This window comes from Oryx dammah, unplaced genomic scaffold (assembly GCF_014754425.2).
Source record: "Oryx dammah isolate SB20612 unplaced genomic scaffold, SCBI_Odam_1.1 HiC_scaffold_12, whole genome shotgun sequence".
In the NCBI taxonomy this organism is placed as follows: Eukaryota; Metazoa; Chordata; class Mammalia; order Artiodactyla; family Bovidae; genus Oryx; species Oryx dammah.
In genome coordinates this window covers 11952070-11976885 of record NW_024070196.1, presented here as the reverse complement: position 1 = coordinate 11976885, position 24816 = coordinate 11952070, and the positions used below count along the sequence as shown (strand labels likewise).

The following is a 24816-nucleotide window of genomic DNA, read 5'->3' as shown; positions in this document are numbered from 1 at the left end:
AACCTCAATTTCCATCTTTACCTAAGTTTAGTTAAACTTGGAAATATCTTTTGGAAAACAATTTTTGTGAAAGATGTGGAGGCAGTGATGACAGAGGAAAGAGAATGTTAAATAACATAACAAATATTTAGCTAAGTGAAGTCAATAGCTCAGAATGAAGTTACCTGGGACCAGTGTTTTCACTGATTTCTGCATGCACCAGCCCACCAAGATCTTTTCTAAACCCTGGGTGGTGCATTTTATGACTCTGCCCCCCTATCCTTGGCCCCAATCTATATGCACTCTAGAGACCAAGAATATATGTCTTGTCCCCTGGTGGCCTGCATTCACTTAATACTGCCTCCAACACTCACCACTGGCTGTCAGCTTAACTTACAAAAAGTGTAGCCTCCAGCCTTTTCCTCCAGAACCAATATAAACTGAAAACAATGCAACCAGAGAAAGTGAAACTGGTGAAGATCACATAGGATTTGTGGTGTGTTAGATGTTATTGAACTCACGTCTCCTGCCTTGCAGGTGCATTCCTTACCACTACTAGGGCCACCTCAGAAGCCCCAAATGTTACACAGCTGTTAGAGGTTTCTTTTTAGGCAAAGCCAAAGTATTAAAAGCTAATGACTCCGCCCTATTTTAAAGCAACTATGTCCTTGAAGTCCAAAGTATGTAACAAATATATATTCTCTCCACAAATATTAACCCTAAAGATGCTCCAAGGGCAAGGATTAAAATACGGAAAAATATATTTTACAAAGAAATTGAGGCACTGGATAAATAGAAAAATAAAATTTAAAGAACAAAGTTTTCAAGTTCAAAGACATTCAGCTCAATCAATGCTTTATCCAGAGGGTTCACAATCTTTGAAGATAGGCAGTGGGGTAGAGGGTGATAACCTGCAAGTAAAAAGTCTCCATTCTTGCCTGGAATCTCATGGGTGATCTCTCTGTTCCTCTTTCTAGCTCAACTTTATTAAGTTATGTAATGTATTTTTAAAATGTTTTCATGAATAATCATATGAAGTTATATCCCCTCTGTCAGCCCAGTGCTTATCCCAGGAACTGGCACAGTGAATACATTTGCAGAAGCAAAAACCCATGCAGAATGAACAGATGAAGTAGTCTGTAAACATGGGGTACTAAAAAGGGACAAACCCTTATTCAAAATCACATCCCACACATACATAAAACTAAAGTACATCTAAAAAGTCATTATCCTGCAGCATTACAAAATCAGTTGGGTTTTTTTTTTTTCACTTCTTATCATCAGTCATACAACGAATCCTAATGTGCATCTAGTAACTAAGAGCATCTATTCATGACAAGAACCAAGGGAAGAGAGGATCAGCTCACGCAGGCGCGCATAAGCAGCAATGATCATGGCGGTCTGTGTTCCTCGATTCTCCTCCACCCTGTCCTTAGCGCCTCAGTGCTGCTGTGGAGAGAAGACCTAAAATTGATAAGATCCCTGCGAGCGACTTGTGGTCCCATTCACTCTTTTGAAAGATTGAAAACTGAGGTCCAGAGAGAAGTCACTTGTAATTACACTTCTAATACCTGCATTACAATGTGAAATTGGCAGTGCTTCTCAAACACATGCAAGCGACTCCAGCCAGATCTGCTCTGTGACAGCAGCCAGATCCACACTGGGAGGGCTTGTTAGTTTAACCATAAAGCATTACTGCAGAGCAGCAAAAGATCAAATGAAGCGAAAAGTTAAAAGCTGATTTCATGTACTGAGTCCATTTGGGGGGTGGTTCTTTTTAATCCCGATTCAATCTAAAAGGGAAGTAGAGGAAAACCCTTTTCACCTTTGGTGTTGAAGCACAGTGTGTGTGTTATTCTCTAGATCCATCGCATGACAGACCGCCTGCACATTCAGTGTTTGGAAGCCTCTTGTTTCCAGAAGACAGTGGGAAAGGCTTTGGGGTGAGGGTGGGAGGTTGTCCACGATCTCCAAGGTCCCTTTGTCCTTAAAAAACACCCTTGATCTCTGATCCACTTGGTTAGGAACATAGGTTAGAGCAGCCCTCCTCTGGGGCCTTGTCAGATCAGAGGCTAGAGCAAGCTAGCCAGGGATGTAATTAACTGGGTATATGAAACCAGACGAAGTACGGTGGGGATGCTGGGGAGGAAATCCCGCAGGGTGGCTCCCTTTAGAAGTGGCTCTGAAAGGAAGGAAACCTCAGTCCTGGGGTCTACCTTGGCATAAGTCCTTTCTTTTGAATCGGCCACCAGACTTGTCGCTGTGGTCAGTGTGAAGGTGCAGTGGTCCCCTTGGGGAAGCTCGGGGGCTATGAAGTACGCCCTGGCAGCCAGAAGAAAGAGTGGGCACCTACATTTGAGAGCAAGACCAGGAAACTACAAGACCCAGTCATTTTACATGCAGAGTCGATTTTAACTGAAGCAGAAGGAAATACGTTGCCTGGGCTAGCTGGTTCTTCACATTTTAATGAGGAAACCTCATGTGGTTTCTGTTTCAGAGACCAATGTGTTTATAAGAAGCATCAATAATTTGCACGTTTGGATAAGGGCTCTGGATAAGCTTGTGTCAAGCAACTGTTCTGGGCTTTGCTGAGCCACCTGGCAGGCTTAAAGTTCCCATGTCTCACATTGCCAACTCGTGCTTTAAGATACCGCGTGTGAAATAAACAACCCAGGCATTGGCTAATTTCTTTCAGGACTATAGTGTTTTAAAACAGGGAACTCACAATTAGGTTTATTTGTTTTAACATCATGTTGCAAAGAAACGTTTCAGTGAAAATGAAATATGTGGGAATTTAAGACCTTCCTGTTCAATCCTTCAAATAGTCACTGGTGCCTCCTATGAACCAGAAGCATGTTCTAGGTCCAAGGGCTCCAACAGTGAACAAAAGACCAAACCCGTCCTCTCTCCAGGAGCTGTTTTCTCAGAGCTGAGGTCTGTATGTGGGTCCATGCACACTCCTTTCTATAGGATGTCTTCCCCTCACTTACAACTGGAAAAGTTCTAGTCTTTTTTCTAAAAATTATTTCAAGCATCACTTCTTTGGAAATTATTTGCAAACCCTCCTCCCCAAATGCAGATGTGGCTCCTCGTTCTTTGGGGGTTTTGAGTTGCCAATGTATTGCTCAGAATCCTTGGTTGGTCTTGTTTACACATCTGCCTCTCCCAGTAGACCATGTGTTCCTGAAGGTCAGAGACATGGTCTTTTTCATATTTATATTCTAGGTGCCCAGCAGTGTGACTACTTCTTACATCGGGGGTGGTGGTTTTCAAATGTTAACACACCAGAAACATCTGGAGGGCTTGTGAAAACACCAATTTCTTAGCCTCACCTACCAGTTCAGTTTCCAATTCAGAAGACCTGGGGGAAGGATGAAAGGAGGATGGTGAGAACCTTTCTAACCAGCCCCCCGGTGCTGCTGCAGAGCTGGGGTTCACATGTGAGAACCACTACAAGTTAGTACAGCACGTGGTGCGTGCTATGTGCTCAGTCGTGTCAGACTGTCTGAGACCCATGGTTGTAGCTCGCCAGCCTCTTCTGTCCGTGGGATTCTCCAGGCAAGAATACCGGAGTGGGCACTGCACATAGTGCGTGCATGTGTGATAAGAGGCTTCAGTTGTGTCTCTTTGGGACGCTATAGACCATAGCCTGCCAGGGCTCCTCTGTTTGTGGCATTCTCCCAGCAAGAACACTGGAGTGGGTTGCCATGCCCTCTTCCATGGGATCTCTCGACCCAGGGATGGAACTTGCATCTCCTGCATTGGCAGGCAGATTTTTTTAAATTTAATTTAGCCACTGAGCCACCTAGGAAGCCACATTGACTGTGCACGGCTCTGAAGCTTAAAGTGTTGGATGACTTAATACAGTGACCCCTTGAGGTGGGTCTCGTTAATGCCCCCATTTTCACAAGAGGAAACAGTGGGGCAGGAGAGTCCAACAGCTTGGTCACCATATCTTGAAAGTGGCAGAGCAGCAATCTCAACCAAGAAGGCTGGCTCCACAGCCTCACACTTAATCCTTAGGTTCTACAGCACAATACTTTGGCCACCTGATGCGAAGAGCTGTCTCGTTTGAAAAGACTCTGATGCTGGGAAAGACTGAGGGCAGGAGGAGAAGGGGGAGACAGAGGATGAGATGGTTGGATGGCATCACTGACTCAATGGACATGAGTTTGAGTAAGCTCCGGGAATTGGTGATGGACAGGGAGGCCTGGCGTGCTGCAGTCCATGGGGTCGCAAAGAGTCGAACACGACTGAGCAACTGAACTGACCGAAGAACAGAGCAGTGAGGTGGGAGGGGACAAGAATAGAGGCCAAAGTTGGGCTCCCCTTGTCCATGTGAGAGAAAGAAGAGTGTGACTGTGTGTGTGTGTGTGTGTGTGTGTGTGTGTGTTGTGGGCCTGCATGGAGAGGGATATAGGCAGAAGCAAGAAGAGGGAGGGAAAAAAGATAAAAGAGGGAATGGCAGGAAACTTGATAAGCAGTGGATGCCGGCACAGCCTTTCTCAACTGGGTTTCTGGATTTGAACCAGAGGACTCACAAAATTATTTGAGGGACTTTTTATTAACTCTCTCAAGGATGGTACATGATTAGTACTGAGGTATATGTATCAGAAAGAAGTTAATCCAGGGACTTCCCTGGTAGTCCAGCAGCTAAGACTCTGAGCTCCCGTGCAGGGGGCCCAGGTTCAATCCCTGCTCAGGGAACTAGATCTCACAGGCCACAGCTAAGAGCCCATGTGCCACAGTGAAGACCAAATATCCCGTGTGCTGCACCAAAGACCCAGTGCAGCCAAATAAATAAATAAAAATTTTTTAAAAAAGAGAGAGAAGGAAGAAGCTAATTCGGTACATACAAGGGCTGCCTTAGGGCATTAGCATTTAATTTTCTAACCTGGCAGAGGAAGGCTGAGTCAAATGAAGCAAGATTGGCTGCTGTCAATCCATTCAACTTAGAAACTGTTTCATTTGGAAGGAATCTGGATGGACCAGTCAGTGAAATTTTATGGGGCCCGACTAACCAGACTCAGAAAGACAAATAAGTTCTTGATGAAGAGACGCCGGCTGTCTGTAAAATCATAGTTATCAACCTACAGTTAGAAAACAGATGGTGCGTTTAAATCACTCCTGTAAGTGAGCTGACCTGTAAATTGTCATTAACGCACCAGGCCCTCACTTGCTCTGCTGTGTAATCAGCCTTTTATCTCCTACCAGAGAAATCCATTAGCCACAGGCACCGTGACTATTTGTGTCTCCTCTCAGCTATTAAAACATTATTGTATTAAATAATTCACCCCTGATGACTGGTCTTTGCTCTCACAAGTGCCACATTCAGAGAAAAAGAAGAATAGATATTTACAGTTCAGACTGTAGGGGAAGAAATGCTCAATCTCTTCCGTGAGGAAATCAGGAAGAAGGCTCTGCAGACTGACACAGAGGGCAGGAAGGATTCCCTTTCTGCCCAGTTCTGGTCCCTCCCCGGCCCCGCACCACCCAAGCCCAGCCCCAAGGGACAGAAAGAGGAGGAGGCCTGCTTACCAGTGAGTCTCCATCTTTTGTTACTTTTTTTTTTTTAATATAGACCATTTTTAAAGTTTTCATTGAATTTGTTACAATACTGCTTCTGATTTATGTTTTGGTTTTTTGACCACCAGGCATGTAGGATCTCAGCTCCCCGACCAAGGATCGAACCCACACCCACTTCATTGGAAGCACTGATTCTTAACCACTGGACCACCAGGGAAGTCCCCGGATCTAACTCTCTTGTACCCACACAGACACGCTCATCAACACTGTCCCCTTCCCATCACAAAGACAAGGCATGCACACAGGAAACGAGAGAGGGTCCCTGGCTTCCATCCCCCGAGGTTTCTAGATTCCCGTCTTTCCCTAAAACTACAGTCCAGCCTTCTTTCATTCCTGCTGCCCCTAACACAGGGATACATGCAAACTGCACTGATAACTTACTAAAAATCAATGACTGAAATGTATAACAGCTGTCAGGCTCAACGGAAATGACTATCATTTTTGTCAAAGTTAAGAATATGGTTATTAAAAAGCTGTACTGATTCAGCTGCATTTATCAAACTAAAGATGGGTTATGGGCATGGAAGATGTATAGTTTGTGGAGGAAATTATCCTTCTTATATCTAGATGCATGGTCTTTTTCCTTTCCTGAGCAACAAAGAGAAAAAAATAGGCTTTAAATGATTTTTTTTTAAAGATTAAAAAATAGGGAATATTTCTTTGGGTTATATGCTAATTTAAAATATAAGATCAAAAGATTATCTTCCAATAATTGGTAGCAACTACATACAACTGTAGGTTCTGGTTATTGAAACCACACAGAAATTGTGCCCCCCAGTAAACCGTAAATCAGCTTTTCATTGTCCACAGAGGAAAGCTGTGGGGAGATGGGCTTCCAGGACTGTGTGGATCACAACAAACTGTGGAAAATTCTTCAAGAGATGGGAATACTAGACCACCTGACCTGCCTCCTGAGAAATCTGCATGCAGGTCAAGAAGCAACAGTTAGAACTGGACATGGAACAATAGACTGGTTCCAAATCAGGAAAGGAGTACGTCAAGTCTGTATATTGTCACTCTGCTTATTTAGCTTATATGCAGAGTACATCATGTGAAATGCCAGGCTGGATGAAGCATAAGCTGGAATCAAGATTGCCAGGAGAAATATCAATAACCTCAGATACATAGATGACACCACCCTTATGGTAGAAAGTGAAGAGGAACTGAAAAACCTCTTGATGGAAGTGCAAGAGGAGAGTGAAAAATCTTGCTTAACACTCAACATTCAAAAAACTAATATCATGGCATCCGGTCCCATCACTTCATGGCAAATAGATGGGGAAACAATGGAAACAGTGACAGACTTTCTTTTCTTGGATTCCAAAATCACTGCAGATGGTGACAGCAGCCATGAAATTAAAAGACGCTTACTCCTTGGAAGAAAAACTATGACCAACGTAGACAGCATATTAAAAAGCAGAGACACTACTTTGCTGACAAAGGTCCATCTAATCAAAGCTATGGTTTTTCCAGTAGTCATGTATAGATGTGAAAGTTGGACTATAAAGAAAGCTGACCACTGAAGAATTGATGCTTTTGAACTGTGGTGTTGGAGAAGACTCTTGAGAGTCCCTTGGACTGCAAGGAGATCCAACCAGTCCATCCTAAAGAAAATCAGTCCTGGGTGTTCACTGGAAGGACTGATGTTGAAGCTGAAACTCCAATACTGTGGCCACCTGATGCGAAGAGCTGATTCATTGAAAAAGACCCTAGTGCTGGGAAAGATTGAGGGTAGGAGGAGAAGGGGACGACAGAGGATGAGATGGTTGGATGGCATCACTGACTCAATGGATGTGCATTTGAGCAAGCTCCGGGAGTTGGTGGACAGGGAAGCCTGGCGTGGTGCAGTCCATGGGGGTCAAAAAGAGTTGGATACAACTGACTGAATGAACTGAACTGGTTGTTCAAACCACACAGAAATTGTAGTGGAATGTGCCCCCCAGTGGACTGTAAATTGACTTTCCATTGCTCACAGAGGAAAGCTGTGGGGAGATGGGCTTCCAGGACACGGTGGGCTTCTTGAGCCCAAGCTGCTTCTTGAGCAAGGGTCCACAAACTCCAGGATATAATGTCTGATAATCTGAGGCAAAGCTGACATAATAATAATAGAAATAAAATGCACAGTAACCATAATGTGCTTGAATCATCCCCAAACCATTCCCCTTGTCCCTGGTCCATGGAAAAATTGTCTTCCATGAAACTTGTCCCTAGTGCCAAAAAGATTGGGGGCCGCCATTCAAGAGCATTGGAAAATGACTTCTGAGGTGCTCTCCCTTCCCCATTATCTCAACAAGGTCTGGGGGAGCCCTGGGGTGAGCATCTTTTGCTTCATAAGATTCTCTCGGTGTGAAAACATCTCTTTGTGGTTTACACCCACAGTCAGAAGGTAAGGGGCTGTCAAGCTCAGTGGGAGGGGATCCATCTTACTTGCTTCAGGAACAAATTAGGATAAGTAGGGAGCTACTGGGTTTATCAAAGGGTAATTTTTCTTCAAGTGCTTTATGCTTTTTTATCATTTTCTCCAGGCTTCCCTGGTGGTTCAGACTGGTAGTAAAGAATCTGCCTGCAAGGCAGGAGACCCAGGTTTGATTCCTGTGTCATGAAGATCCCCTGGAGAAGGGAATGGTAACCCACTCCAGTACTCTTGCCTGGAGAATTCCATGGACAGAGGAGCCTGGCAGGCTATAGTCCATAGGGTTGCAAGGTCAGACAGAACTGAGCGACTAACACCCAAAGACACACACACATTTTCTACGTCACACACAAGTGACCCCTCAGACTTGCCCCCATCGTTGGGCATATACTACAAAAAATAAGAGTACTGTACATGACACTTATGACTGGATTTGTTGTTTTTATTTACATTGATGGCATCAAAAGTTGGGGGATTTTCTATCACAGGTGCCAATTACTAGAGGAACTAATGATGACCGTGGGCTCAAAAGCTGCCACTGATGTCTCTTGCCCACATTAACGTTGCTCCTCTGTGAACCCCTATGAAATGCAGTCTGAATCACAGAACACTAGGTTATTTTTCCTGTCAATTTCTCCATAATCTTTATTCTTATTTACTCACATAAAGTTTAAGCTTTTTCAAGGCAATAATTACACCTTACTCTGTTTATCCTTCCTATGTTACTTAGAATATACATGTCCAGGAAGCAGTAACTGAGTGCTGATAATATGTCTTAAAACCACCTGTCTGAGACTTTCTTGGTGGTCCAGTGGTTAAGATTTTGCCTTCCAATGCAGGGGGTGTGGGTTTAATCCCTCTTCATGGAGATAAGATCCCACGTGCCTTGAGGCCAAAAAACCAAAACATAAAACAGAAGGAACAGTATAACAAACTTAATAAAGACTTTAAAATGGCCCACATCAAAAAAATCTTTAAAAAATAAAGTAAATAAAACCACCTGTCTCCAAGGAGGCATGTTTTGTAAGCACATCCTGGAAGGAATGCTGTCTGAAAGCGTCTTGTGTTCTTAACCAGTCGTGCGGTCTCAAGAAGCACAAAACCTCTTATGAGTGAGGATAATACCTGCTTGTAAAGGTACTCATGCTGCTCATATGTGATTATGTAGAAAGTACTATGTACTGTTCTGTGCTTAGTTGCTCAGTCTGACTCTTTGTGACCCCACGGTCAGTAGCTCGCCAGGCTCCTCTGTCCAAGGGGATTCTCCAGGCAGGAATACTGGAGTCAGTTGCCATACTCTCCTCCAGGGGATCTTCCTGACCCAGAAATTGAACCGGGGTCTCCTGCATTGCACGTGGATTCTTCACCAGCTGAGCTACCCAGGAAGCCCCACAAAGTACCATATAGCAACTAACACACAACACAGCAGCTACTCAATACAGAGTTTTCCACCTTTCCCTCTGCCACCTCCCCCTCATCTCTGGAAAAATAAGGTTTCCTATACAGTGTTGTGAGAATTTAGGCCTATTGGGTTTAAAAACTGCTGGGACAGAAAGTGAGAGAAGAGACAGTCAGACTAATGGGACACACAGTCGGCCTAGAAACAGGGCGTGGTGTGCACCATGGGGTCATGCACACATGTTTGTCTGTGTGCACATGTGTGTATATATGTGTCCACTTATCACAAGGGCATTGAAATATCTGCTTGATGAGGGGCCAGATTTCTAAGAATCAAGTCATAAGTCAAGTCATAGAAAATCAATTGATATAATAATAGAGCTGGTGGTGCTCCCACTTACTCAAGGGGAGCTTGCATGCTAATGAATGGGTAAACATGTGGGTAAATGTTTATTAAATATCCTCAGGTATTGACCTGGTGGCTCAGATGGTAAAGAATATGCCTGCAAAGCAGGAGACCCAGGTTCAGTCCCTGGATCAGGAAAATCCTCTGGAGGAGGCAATGGCAACCCAACCCAGTACTGTTGCCTTGGAGAATTCCACGGACAAAGGCGCTTAGAGGGCTACAGTCCATAGGATCACAAAGTGTTAGACACAACTGAGCAACTAACACACACACACACACACACACACACACAAGGTATTGATGTGACCATCCCCACATGAGAATACAGTCTGATCTGTAACTCTGAGGATGTGACTTTCAGCAGAGTTTCCACTCTACACATTTCTAGAGCTCTTGATGGTCAGTTCGCCTTTGCAGTTAGGGTGGAAACAAGGTCTTGACCTGCGATTCTAATGGCACAAATTCAGAGTGCTACTGACCTTTCCCTGACAAGCATGAACTTATTTAAATAAACTGATGGTCTACAAAATCATGGGGCTTGAGATATGGCAACACCATCCCATATCTGGTCTCCTTATATCGCAATTGCGTCAACTTTGACTGACCTCTTCTATAGTATGAATTCTGACCTTCTTTGTTTTAACTTTACAGGCAGGAAGACAGAAGTTTGGACATTGCTTCCTTTCATTCCTCAGTCACCGAGATGAGGCTGGGAAGAAGGTGTGAGGGCGCTGCTAAGGAGACTAAGGGGAACAGGAGTCCACAGAGGTAGGAGCTTCATGCTGCCTGCTGGCTGGTCCTGACCTCACAGCCTAAGCCTTTGACTCAGCACCAGGGCCTCGTCATCTTCATCACCCACAACACTGTGTTTCAAGCTTTCAAAGCTCTCTTCTCTGTTCTTCTCTGTTATTTGCTGTTGAAAAAAACTGTAATCATGGCTGGTAAACATAGTGTTAGTGAAAAACCACATCAAAAGAAAGGAAAAATTTGCAAGTTTCAAGTGATGTTAGGCATACCCGAGAATCAGAACCATGCACTTGAAAAGACCCTGAAATAGGACATCCCTTGAGAAATATTAGAAGTTTCCATCTACCTCTCTCTCTCCTCAAATCAGAAGTTTTCTTTTAAAAAGGGAATCCTCCTATACTGTTGGTAGGAATGTCAACTTATGCAGCCAATATGGAAAATAATAGGGAGTTTCCTCAAAAAACTAAAAATAGAGCTACCATATGACCCAACAATTCCACTCCTGGGTATATATCCAGACAAAATATTAATTCAAAAAGATACAAGCACCCATATGTTCATAGCAGCAGTATTTACAATAGTCACCACATAGAAACAGTCTACATGCTCATTGACGAATGAACGGATAAAGATGGAGTGACTTCATCTTTACACACAATGGAATATTACTCAGCCATAAAAAGAATGAAATAATGCCATCTGTAACAAAATGGATAGAACTACAGATTATCATAAGTGAAGTAAGTCAAAAAGAGAAATGCAAGTGCCATCTGATATCATTTCTATGTGGAATTTAAAACATGGCACACATGAACTTATCTACAAACCAGAAACAGATTCACAGACACGGAGAACAAACGTGTGGTTGCCAAAGAGGTGGAGAGCTGGGGGAGAGGTGGACTGGGTGTTTGGGATTAGCAGATGCAAGCTACTATATACAGGATGGATGAACAACAAGGTCCTACTGTATAGCACAGGAAGCTCCATTCAATGTCCTGTGATAAATCGTCATGGAAAAAATGAAAAATAATGTATATATATAACTGAATCACTTTGCTGGACAGCAGATATTAACACAACATTGTAAATCAACTATACTTCAATAAAATAAACTTCAAAAATTAAAGTTGTTGCTCAGTAAAAAATTCATTGTAAGAAGAACACTTCTATTGCATAACATGTTTTCTTTCTTAGTAATCTCCCTTGAAATATTATACTTGTGATATAATTTTTACTTCAGATTTTAATTATCTGTGAATACATTCTATTTTCTTTATTAAATCATAAATTCTTTGAGGGAAGGATCAATGTCAGGTCGGTGTTTGCAGTATTCACAGTGCACAGTAGGCATTCAAACACTGAATAAGAGAATGGATGTTTTGTTGAACATTATTTAAAAAACTGTACATTATTTTTCACGGCAAATACAAAGTAAACTTTCATGAATCAGGCCGAGATCCTAACCTTTGAACCACTTATTTATCATTTGAATCACTCCAATCACTACTCCCTGGTGTGCTGCAGTCCATGGGGTTGCAAAGAGTCCAACACAACTGAGCAATTGAACTGAACTGAATCACTACTCACCTATCTTTCTATTTCCCTCCTTTCAACCAATATTGAATATTCGGCATCAGAGATAAGTTAATGAATAAAATAGTCATGGTTCCTGGCCCAGGAGAACAAAATCTAGTGGATGCTGCCCACGTGGAATACTGTTTCAGAAGGACAATTCATATAGAATTGCAAGTAATGAACTTCTGTAAGTGTAGTTTTAAGCTAGTTTGTGTGCTGGGTTTCTCAGTGGGGTCTGACTCTTTGTGACCTCATGGACTGTAGCCTGCCAGGCTCCTCTGTCCATGGAATTTTCCAGGCAAGAGTACTGAAGCAAGAGTACTGAAGTTTCCTTCTCTAGGGCATCTTCCCCACCCAGGGGTCGAACCTGTGTCTTCTGCATCGGCAGGTGGATTCTTCATCACTGAGCCACCCGGGAAACTGACAAAGCCTTTATTTATCCTTACAGATTTGAAATCCACGGTTTGATACACATCCACTGACAAAATAAAGACAACAATTTCTGCCTCTGCCAACATCAGAGGTGTGTCCTCAAGAAAACTGAGGTGATATATGTAAAAAAAAAAAAAAAAAAACCTTTGAATCTTAGGAGTGAACAGTGCTATTTCGGGAAGTTTCACTGTGCTGCTCACTGCCAGCCACGGTAAATACTGGATTCATTTACACACAAGTTTATAAGACTATAGGCTACAGATAGTTAAAGAATCTTAAAATTTTAAGTTTTAAGACAGAGCCCATCACTAAGGTCTGGACTAAGCGGACCACTGGGGCATTTCATCAGATACATGCTTTTGCAGAAACCAATTAAAAGACGCTTACTCCTTGGAAGAAAAGTTATGACCAACCTAGATAGCATATTCAAAAGCAGAGACATTACTTTGCCAACAAAGGTCCGTCTAGTCAATGCTATGGTTTTTCCAGTAGTCATGTATGGATGTGAGAATTGGACTGTGAAGAAAGTTGAGTACCAAAGAATTGATGCTTTTGAACTGTGGTGTTGGAGAAGACTCTTGAGAGTCCCTTGGACTGCAAGGAGATCCAACCAGTCCATTCTGAAGATCAGCCCTGGGATTTCTTTGGAGGGAATGATACTGAAGCTGAAACTCCGGTACTTTGGCCACCTCATGTGAAGAGTTGACTCACTGGAAAAGACTCTGATGCTGGGAGGGATTGTGGGCAGGAGGAGAAGGGGACGACAGAGGATGAGGTGGCTGGGTTGCATCACCGACTCGATGGATGTGAGTCTGAGTGAACTCCGGGAGTTGGTGATGGACAGGGAGGTGTGGCGTGCTGCAATTCATGGGGTCATAAACAGTTGGACACGACTGAGTGACTGAACTGAACTGAACTGAATATCCTTCTTGGCATTATTTTCTATTTTCTTTTATAAAGTGTCAAATTTAAATAACTAGCATTGGACTTTCCTGGTTCCGTGGTTAAGAATCTGCCTGCCGATGCAGGGAACATGGGCTCGATCCCTGGTCTGGGAAGATCCCACATGCTGAGGAGCAGCTAAGCCCATGTGCCATAGCTCCTGAAGCCTGAGCACCCTCCAGCCTGTGCCCAGCAAGAGAAGCCACGGCAGTGAGAATCCTGAGCACCACAGCCAGAGAGTTAGCACCCTCTTGCTGCAACCAGAGAAAGCCCACATGAGCAGCAAAAGACCCAGCACAGCCAAAATAATAATAATAATAAAATAACTAGCATCTGATGATTCTTTACAGTTTACAACATGCTTTCCCATAAACAGACTCATTTCATCTTATCAAAATTCTTACTTTATAGAAGTGAAAACTGAGGCTGACAAGAGTTATGGAAAATTCACTGTTCACAACAGATGCTGACTGTGAATTGAACCAAAATAAGATGCCTTCTCCCATACTACACTGCCTGCCCCTCATACTACGCTGCCTCCCTACAACAGACAGTGAGGGAAGTGAAATTAGTCCCTTCAAAATGGCTTTACAGTAAGAAACGTGGCCCTGAAGGTAGGGCATGTAACCAGGAAATAGTCGCCTTCAAAGTCACCCTAGCCTGATTCTTTGAATAGAGGCACCCATCAACCTGCACAACTGTAATGTAGTGATATGATAAGAAAAATATATTTGCTTTTTGTCCCCTAGCACAGAAGTTCTGAAACCCTCATAATTTCCTGAGTGATGGGGTGATAAGAGCAAGTTTTGTTACATTATTTGGATTTTGTTCTCAGTACCTGGCACAGAAGGGTTCAGAGAACTCCCAGGTTGGGGAATGCATCCATATGCAGGGAGTAGATGACTCAGCCCAAACTCCATGGCACAAAAGATTCTGCACTTGGGACCCTTCTGGACCCTGCTCTATGTACCTGTTCATCAGGCTATTAATTTGTTTCCTTTATAAACAACCAGCAATAGTAAATACAGTGTTTCTCTGGGTTCTGTGAACAGTGGGAGCAAATTACTGAACCCGAGGATGGGGTTGTGGGACACCCTGACTTGTAGCTGGTGCTAAGTCACTTCAGTCCTGTCTGACTCTGTGTGACCCCATAGACGGCAGCCTACCAGACTCCCCCGTCCCTGGGATTCTCCAGGCAAGAACACTGGAGTGGGTTGCCATTTCCTTCTCCAATTCCGGAAAGTGAAAAGTGAAAGTGAAGTCACTCAGTCATGTCTGACTCTTAGCAACCCCATGGACTGCAGCCCACCAGGCTCCTCTGTCCATGGGATTTTCCAGGCAAGAGTACTGGAGTGGGGTGCCATTGCCTTCTCTGTGACTTGTAGCTAAGTTGGACCAAAGTGTGGGTAACCTGGGAACCACTACTTCAGATTGGCACCTGAAGTGAGAGGCAGTTTTGTGGGACTTGGACCCTTCACTTGTGAGGGATATGTATTAAATCTGTGTAGTCAGTGTCAAAATGAATTACACTGTAGAATACCCAGTTGGTGTTCCAAGAGAACTGGAAGATTGGTTGTTGTGGAAAACCTGTACCTTTGGCATTAGAAGTACTCTGAGCACAGAGTACTCAATTGTCCTTTACCAAGCATCCATTCAACAATGCTTGTGGGGACTTCCCCGGTGGTCCAGTGGATAAGACTGCACTTCCAATGCAAGGGGTGAGGTTTAGATCCTTGCTCAAGACGCTAAGAATCCACATGCTGCACATCTTGGCCGAAAAAAACACATTAAAAAAAAAAGCTTGTGAGTGACTTCTACAGACAGGCATTATTTTGAACACTGGGTCACAGCAGTGACTATAACATCAAGCCTCTACTATCTTGTAATGCTTTGCTCTCGTTAGAGAAGAGAGATAATAAACACATTAACTGGTGATTAAGATGTTACAGGATAGTAAGTGCTAAGAGCAACAGTGAAGCACAGTAGGCGGGGAGGGAGTGAGGGATGTAATAATATGATATATTCTTTCACATGAAGTAGTGAGGAAAGACCTCTCTTCTAAAATGACATTTGACTAGAGACCAGATGAAAGTGAGGGAGGGAGACTTGGGGGCGGATATCTGGGAGTGGGGAAGTGGGCAGATTTAGGCCTAGCCAATGCCACGTGTAGAGATCTTGAGGATGGTCCCTGGGGCTGCTGGACCATCCCATTGCATCTGTGCATCCCATTCACTCTCCCACATGACTATTTCATGTCCTCTCCTTTGTCATCAAATCTCCACCCCCTCCTTGCCCTTTCTTGTCTCCTACCCCTAACCTTATCTGCCACTCCACTGAGAAAATAGAGCCAGAGGAGAACTTAACAAGCTCTTACACTTGCATCCACCAATTTCCTACATCTCTACTCATATCTCCTGGTTTCCCTCTCATTACTCTGATGAACTACCTGTGCTTAGGAGGCCATACACCCTCTACACACTCGAACTCATTCCCCTTCTACTCGTGGACATGGATCCATGAATTATCCCCTCTTTTTTTCTGTATCAATTTTTCCTTCTTTAACTGGATTAATCTATCAATACAAATGAACCTCTCAACACACATATGCTAATAATGTTCCCAACTTAAAAAAGAATCCTCTCTGGATCTTTCACTAACTTTGTTGCTGTCCTATTTTCTGCACACTTTAGAGCAAAATGAATTCTGTCTGTAACTCTTTTTTCTTCATCCATTCTTGAACCTATGTCAGTCAGGCTTTCACCTCCACAACTCTGCTGAAATAGGTCTTATTAAGGTTGCCAGTGGCCTCCATCTTATTAAAAACCAATCGCCAGTTGTTGTACTTTATTTTATCTGAAGCATTACCAGCATTTGAAGTAGTTGGCCCCTTTCTCCCTTCTGAAGCACATTCACTGCTAGACTTTTAGGACCCTAGCATCTTTTGGTGTTCTTCCTAAGCAAACTGGATATCCTTGGTCTTTTTTGCAGACCTTCTAACATTAGAATGCCCCAAATGCAGTCTGCTGATACTTTCTCTTTCTCTAGTCTTTTTTTTAGTGATCTCATCCAATCTAACTCAAAATCCATTTCTATGCTGACCTTTCCCACATGTGTATCTCTAGTCTAGACCTCCCTCCTGAATTCCAGACATATAGTCAACTGCTTACTTGACTTCCCTCCTTAGATGTCTGAAAGGCATCTGAATCCAGACATGTCCAAGGCTGAACTTGTTCAACCCTATAGTCTTTCCTATCTTAATCAATGGCAATTCCATAGTTCCAGTTGCACAGAGGTGTAGTTACCCTTGATTCATATCTTTCCCTCATGATTTTTATTCAACCTCTCAGTTCTTTCCAGAAAATAAAAAACTACTTCCTACCAGATTTATTCAACTTCACTGGCCCAGGTTAACAGCCTCTCTTGTACTAGCTTTCTAACTGGTCTTCCTGTCTCCACCATGATCCCCTTAACAATCTACTCAATCCAGCATCCAGAATCACCATTTTAAAGAGAATGTCAAAACATGCCATTCCCTTGATCAAAACTCTTTCCATGGTCTCTGGCCTCTCTTGAACAACAATTCAAAGGCCTTATGAGGGATTTTAAGGTCCTCTCTCATTTGGTCTCTACTACATCTCTGACCTTATCTCCACGTACTTAGCCCCTTGCTCACTCCATTCCAGGCACACTGGCCTCCCTACTGTTCCCTAGACACCAGGCACACTCTCAGGATCTCTGCACTTGCTGTTCCTTCCACCTGGAACATTCTACCACCAGAAAACTCACTCTGTTATCTCCTGTGGGTCTTTGCTCGGTGAGTCTAACCAAGACCAGCCAGTTTAAAATAGCAAACACCAACCCACTTCCCTTCCTTACTTTATTTTTTCTTTAGCACCCACCTTATACAATATATTTTCACTTATTTGTTGGTTCTTTCCACTAGTATACACCCTAGTAGTAAGAAGTAGTAGTATGGCTCAGTCATGTCTGACTCTGTGTGACCCCAAGGACTGTAGCCCCCCAGGCTTCTCTGTCCGTGGGATTCTCCAGGCAAGAATACTGGAGTGGGTTGCTATTTCCTGCTCCAGGGAATCTGGATGACTCAAGGATCAAACCTGTATCTCTTAGGTTTCCAGTACTGGGAGGAGGGTTCTTTACCACTAGTACCACCTGGGAAACCAGTATGTATCCTCTGTTAGAGCAAAGATATATCTGTTTTGCTCATTACTATATCCTTGGCACCCAGGAAAGTGTCTGGTATATTGGAAGAACTCAATACCTACTACTGAATGAGTGATGAATAAGTTTAAGTAGCTTTTTGGAGGAACTGGGTTATAAAAGAGAGCATAGAAGTGGAGTACACATAGAAGGTAAAATTTACTTTTTGAGATGTGCAGTCTTACAGAATGCTTGCATGCACACAGAAATGATCCAGTGGAGATAGAAACCTTAATGACACTGGAGAAGGAGGGAAATCTGTGCAGCTCCTGTTGTCAAGTAGGAAAAGGGATGGCACAACTGGAGGGACTAGCCTTAGATGGGAGCCAAGATCATGCATCCACAGAAAGAGGAGAGAAGGTAAAGAATATAGACACAAATAGATGGGATCTTATAAACTTATCTGATTGCTTTTGACTTCTTCATCAGTTAATTTCCTTTTTGCCTCAGTTGAGATGAAAAAAGAAAAAAGAGGCAATGGAGATTTGAGAAGGGGTGAAATGATTCTCTAGACAGTGGGCATGTCTGTTGATTAGGGGAAGGGAGTAGGTCTGCCAGGCTCATTTACAATCAGTTGTCATGAATTTCCAATGAGACCAGTCAGCATGAGAGTGGGTGCTCCAGTGTGTTCAGGTATGAATACAAAAAAAGGTGTAGAGTTGGATTTAAGCAGACTCGGCACTGGCCAGGAGAACAGGAAGCAATAAGAGATGAGCAAGGCTGTTGATGGTGGATGTAACAAAGTAGTTACAGTGATGAAACATGAGATCCAAGCTTGGTCGGATGGAATGTGAGGATAAGAGGGTGAGGTAGGGTGGATTTGCTAGAAGCATTGTGAAGGTGATAAGGTAAATAAACTGGCCCTTCTGGCAAGTTTGAAGAATTCGTAACTTGTGGAATAAGTTACCAAGATAGGAGATGTCAGTGGGAGATGTTTGAAAATAGGATTATGGAAGGATGTTGTTATTGGCAGTATTAAGCCAAGGGTCTGACTGCAGAGATGACTGGCTGAGATTAAATGGAAGGCAATCTAACTGGAGAAGGGGTCAAGAATTTCGAGGTCAAGGTATTGGAAAGGTCAACCATGTGAATATTGAAAACACCAAGAGTCAATCCAAGTGTATTGTTAAAAAAGGGATGGAAAGGTGCAAACATTTCTCTGGACACTTAGAGCATTACCTAGCATTCCATTGACAATTACAAGAAGCAGCAGCAGGTAATATAGGTGTATGGCATTACCTTTAAAGGTAATAGGGGATTTTATGGAGAAGGCATAAGAAGTGATCTGGAATTGGTAATGAGGTGCAAGAAAGACAGCTTATCCCCCTTTAAGGCTCAGTAATATGAAAGGTGCCAGCAGCACAAACATGAATCAGAAGATAGCATTCAATTGGAGCAAGGTAGTAACAGGAATATTCTGAGAAGATGTTGAGAATACAGACAACTGAGACTCCATCAGCAAAAATGGCTTTTACTAGCTACTGTGCCTGACTATCTAGAAATTCCCATTTTTAAGATATTATATAACAAAAAGACAATTCAATTTTCATGGGCTGAATTAGTTTCTTTGACTTTCGTTAACAAAATACCACAAACTGGGTGGCTTAAAAAAACAGAAATGTATTGCTTCACAGCTGTGGAAACTGTAGGTCTGAAACCAATCAAGACCGTGAGCCCTCTTAAATCCCTAGAGAGTTCTTCCTTGTCTCGGCTAGCTTCTGATGTTTGCTGGCAACCCCTGCTCCTTGGCTTGCGGATGCATCACTCTAATCTCTGCCTCCATCAGGACACGGCACTCCCCCCGTGGGTCTCTGACTCGTCTTCTTTAAAGACACCAGTCATGTTGGATTCCCTGGTGGCTGCAGGCAGGAAAGCATCTGCCTGCAATGAGGCAGACCTGGGTTCAATCCCTGGGTCAGGAAGATCCCCTGGAAAGGGAGATGGCAACTCACTCCAGTACTCTTGCCTGGAAAATTCCAGAGATGGAGGAGACTGAGATCACAAAGAGTCAGACACGACTGAGCAACTTCACTGGTTCACTGGTCATGATGGATTAAGGACCCACCCTATACCAGTTTGACATCATCTTAACTAATTACAACTGCAACACCCCTATTTCAAATAAGGTCACATTCTGATGCACTAGAGATTAGAGAGGTTTCCCAGGTGGTGCTAGTGGTAAAGAAACCACCTGCCAATGCAAGAGACATAAGGATGCGGGTTTAATCCCTGGGTCAGGAAGATCCCCTGGAGGAAGGCATGGCAACTCACTCCAGTATTCTTACCTGGGAAATCCCATGGACAGAGGAGCCTGGTGAGCTACAGTCCATAGGGACCCAAAGAGTCAGACACAGCTTAGCAACTTAACACACACACACACACAAGGATTAGAACTTCAACCTATCTTTCAGGGAAGCACAACATATCATTGGGTTAACCACAGTAGAACTGTTGATGAAAAACACTGTTTTTAATGAAATGTAAGTCACTCAGATTTTTGCCCTATGCAGTAAGTGAAGCCTGGTCACCCAAGTGTTCAAGCAATTCCCATTGTTTGTAAAAATGCACACCAACCTAAACAGATAAAAAGTGTTATATACTGTGTATGTGATTTTAAGTCACGTAATGTAGAAGTAGTCGTTGAGGTTGTATGATGGTGTCATTGAATCTAGTGGAACAGCCCAGTTAGCTCAAAAGGGAGGCATTAGACTTTTGAGTTGAGGGTCTTGGGGTCTCTTTCACTATTCTTGTAGCTCGATGATTTAAAAATGTTGAACCAACTAAAGCTCACAAGTCTATGGGTCTAAGAGTGGGGCAAACTTGCAATAGCGTGACACCATTAATATTAACCAGCTGGGCATGTCTTGCTATAGCACAGCAATGGGTAGGAAAGGGAGAAAGGTACTCACTTGGTTCTTTGATCACAAGTTGAAACAGTGTCTCAAAAGACTCCAGACTCTGAGATACTCAAAAGTGCTACCTGGGTCTCAGCCCCCTGGCTGTAGCTGTGATCTTTTTCAAAGGGTTGTGGAGTAAGAGACGCTACTCTTCTGCAATGGAGAAAACCTAGGCTACATACCCATACTACTGAGAAAACCTAGGCTATGTACCATTGGACATTCTGTATATGCCCAGCTCTACACTACCTCTCTGGCTCACTGCCATTGGGGACCCCAGGCTGGCCTGCATCCTGTGGCCACTGAGGGCTGTTCCTGGGAAATTATTGTTCCAGGTCCTGGAAAAAACACTGAGGGATGATCCTAGCTCTCACATTTAGTGAGCAGGTAGATACATACCAAGTCTTTTCTTCCCAATGAATGCAAATAACGTTCACTTCAGTTTCAGCGTAACTCATGGCAAATTCTGAACTGGTGATTCTAAATAAGTGAGGTCTGTTATGCTGTGGGAAGTGATCTGATTATTGATACTCCTTACCTTCTAAGGATAGAGGTGGCATTTCAAATGGCATGGTAAAGCTGAGGATTATTACTGGCAGGTAATGTCTTTCATGAAAGATGCAAAATCCAACTGTTTAGTAAGGCATCTTTTCCTCTCCAGTTCCCACACAGCTTGTAAGAAATGAAGTCCCTCACTCTATTACTTTAATTGAATTCCAACTTGGGTAATTACACTATAATTAAATAAATTTTCCCCACAGTTTTAATTCACTGACAAATAGTGCTAGTCAAACAGCTACATTTCACTTCTAGAAACGCATCCCCACTCTATTTCAGTGATGAGTGGAGTGATTTATACTTGGGAGATGTTGTGTATGAAAAATGCACAGTTCATAAAATATTTTAGGTATCATTCATGATTACATATGCTTTTCTCAGCATGAGATAACATTAATTTCATTATAATCTCTCATCTAATTTCTCATATGCTTAGTGCCAAAAAAGAAATAAGATAGGTAATTAGCATTTCTTATTTTCAGAACAAGTTTTGCTACTGGTGTACCAGTAGCTTATATTGGTTTTTCTTTTCCTAAAGCACATCCCTGGGAGCAGGCTGGGATAGGTGTTACTGTTTCCCATTCTACAGATAAAAAAATTGAGGCAATGATCCCCAGAGTGAGGAAGCCATTTCCTATCCGTACCAGCACTGGGAACTAAGCTTTGTCTGGTCTCCTGGACCAAGGCTCTTTCTATCAACCTAGACCATTAGTAATCACTTTAGTCTTACTAATGGGAAAATAAAGTGCAGCACGTTTTTGACCCATGTCACAGGGTGCTAATTTGTAATAATTAATGATTTAGCCAGGAGTCAGAGGCCTGATAAATGGGTCCTGCTGCTGTCCATGGTCACGAGACTACAAAGATTCCAACTTTGTACAGCTCACCCGGGAGAATAGTTCGAAATACGATGCCAAGTGGTGTAAAAAGATTTCAATTTCAGTTTTTTTTTCCTAAATATCTTTCTTAAAGGGTTGTAGATGGCTTTTAACGAAAGATATTAAAAACAATATCAAAATACTCACAAAAAGCAGCAGTAGCAGGGGTGTGACAACGATGCCCTGAAAGAAATAAAAGAGAATGATGACCATCTATCAGCCTGGAGAGCAGGAGGTTTTAAACCCTGATACACAGAAATGTTTATCCTCCTCATTCCTGTTTAATTAAAATCTAGGAGATAAAGAAGAGGGAGCCCCACTCTTGGCTCTCCTGACCACAAGGCCTTAGCATCTCCAGTATGGTTATTCATATCTCATATCATTTAAAGCACAACTACGAGTCTTCCTTCAACTTGTCTCCCCTTTTTCAAGCCTAAGCTCCCTTCCATGTTGCATATGCATCACTTGGGTGAAAGCTGGCAAGCTTTCTCACTCCAAGGCTTTCAACTCTAACTTGGATAAAGTGCCCCCTTTCAAGAGGAGACAGGTGGTTTAGTCCCAGTTGGGGTCCTCTCCTGAGCAAAGACCACATCAGCTGTGATGAATGAGATGTCGTGATTTTGTAATGTGAATGGATCTCCCTGAGGAAACGAGCTGAGATCTCAAAACTCATTTCACTTGATTAGACTCCATGTCTCCATGGTGGAAGGCAAGTCTTTCATCTAATTCAGCCACCGAGGACCACCTCGGTCCCTCTGTCTCCCCGAGGCAGGAAGGAGCAAAAGATTTGTTTTCTTCGATGACAGGGAACAGTTTGAGGCTGTTGTTGATGAGGCAGGATACAAGCTTTTAGGTTTCTTAAAGGTGAATCTTTAAAACTAGGTGCTTGAGTTGGGAGTTAACATGACAGGTCTCAGTTTCAGAGCAGCAGCTGATGATTTGCAACCTTAGTTGCTCCTTTATCTCTCAACACTTTATTATGATTTATAGAAGAAAAAGCATTTCATCCTTTTATTAATGAATTCTACTTGGACCTTTAAAATTCCAAAGAGTCTGTGAGTCTGTGCGTGTGAGTGTGAGAGAGAGACAGAGACAGACAGAGACAATACTGTGACCAGGATCCAGTTTGGGGACCTCTTCATTACTTTTGGGAAAAAGGCCTTTTGGTATTACTATATGGAAGCCTTTTTGTCATTACAGTAACTAAATTCTTTTGACTGTGGCCCAAAGGAATGGCTTACCTTATATGAACATTGCTATCATAACTTTCTTAGGCATATACACATGTGAATATCCACACGCCGACTTGCTTTATTGTTAAATAATAGAATAAACGCTTCTTTATTGTGCAAACTTTTGCAATTGGTGATAGGGAATACTGCATTTTAAGTGCTATATTTTAAAATCTACTTATTAAAACATGTATTGTGACTTCTCAGCTCCATCAGTGTCTAGGAAGCAATTTCTCATCAGCACCATTTAGAAGAGTGCCATGTACAAAATATTGGAGAAGGAAATGGCAACCCACTCCAGTGTTCTCGCCTGGAGAATCCCAGGGACGGGAGAGCCTGGTGGGCTGCCATCTATGGGGTCGCACAGAGTCGGACACGACTGAAGTGACTTAGCAGCAGCAGCAACAGCAGCAGCAGTAGGTACAAAATGCCAAAATAATTTTTAAGAGCTACTGTCCTTCAATGACATGGAATCTATTCAGGATCTAGGAATAATTCTGAACTTTGCAAGGCCATGCAGAAATGGAAATATCTGGTTATTTTAGTCTATGGGGGAGCCATCTGATTTCAGGTCAATTTGTTTAAATGTTTATTGAACGTCCACTTATACATGCCAGGCATGGTTCCAATTAATTAGAAGAATTAATGAAAACTGATTTGGCAGAAAGGGGGTTAGGGTATTCCAGGAAGAGTGAAGGACCTTTGCAAAACTCTAAAAAATTGAGCAGGGAGGGAAGAAAAGTATCAAGTGGAGGAATTCAGAGACCAGATATCAAAAGTCTTGGGGGCCAGGAGAGGGAGCTTCAAGTTGATCCTTTTAACATTGGCAAACTATTAAAGAACTTAAGGGAGAGAGGTGGTGTAATGAGTTAGTAAATAATTTCGTATATGGAGAATGGATTTGACTTTACTTATTAACTGAGCCAGTTTTACCCTTGTTATCTATCAGTTGACCTAAATTTAGGTAAAAGAAAATAGAAACTTATGTTAATGTTTATTATGGAATTTCAATAGCACTAATGATGTTTTTGAGAAACAGTATGATATCTATAATAGGATAAGAACTCCCCCAATTCCCGACCCAAGAAGAAGGCTGAGCATTGTCACCACCCTGGAGACATCTGTCTTGTTTTAGAGAAGTAGAAGTTACAGTGGTGTCATATAACACGGGGGGACTGAGGTTCTTCCTGGTGCCCTTTCATTTTCTTTGCAATAATGGACTAGTAATAGTATTTGTAATAATATCAGTACTATTAATGGTATTTTGCTCCAGTACTTTTATACATATTTTAAAATTTGACCTTCCTCTATTGACAGGGTTGGGTTCATAACAGCCCCACTTTATAGATGAGGAGAAGACCCTTGAGTGTCTCTTGGACTGCAAGGAGATCAAACCAGTCAATCCTACAGGAAATCAACTCTGAATATTCATTGGAAGGACTGATGCTGAAGCTGAAGCTCCAATACTTTGGCCACCTGATGGGAAGAATTCAGTCGTGGATAAGACCCTGATCCTGGGACAGACTGAGGGCAGGAGGAGAAGGGGATGACAGAG

General features: G+C 42.8%; 1 protein-coding gene across 3 annotated transcripts in view; it reads right to left on the bottom strand.

Moving 5' to 3' along the window:
* SLC10A7 (solute carrier family 10 member 7) overlaps positions 1-24816 on the bottom strand; it is a 305184-nt gene that overhangs the window by 61790 nt on the left and 218578 nt on the right. For all 3 annotated transcript variants that reach the window (XR_005722881.1, XM_040250419.1, XM_040250422.1), the window contains one exon: positions 22177-22212. Coding sequence is in view for 2 of the 3 variants with exons in the window: in XM_040250419.1 (XP_040106353.1) it covers positions 22177-22212 (36 nt within the window). In the remaining variant the exon portion in view is untranslated. The remainder of the gene's footprint in view (positions 1-22176; positions 22213-24816) is intronic.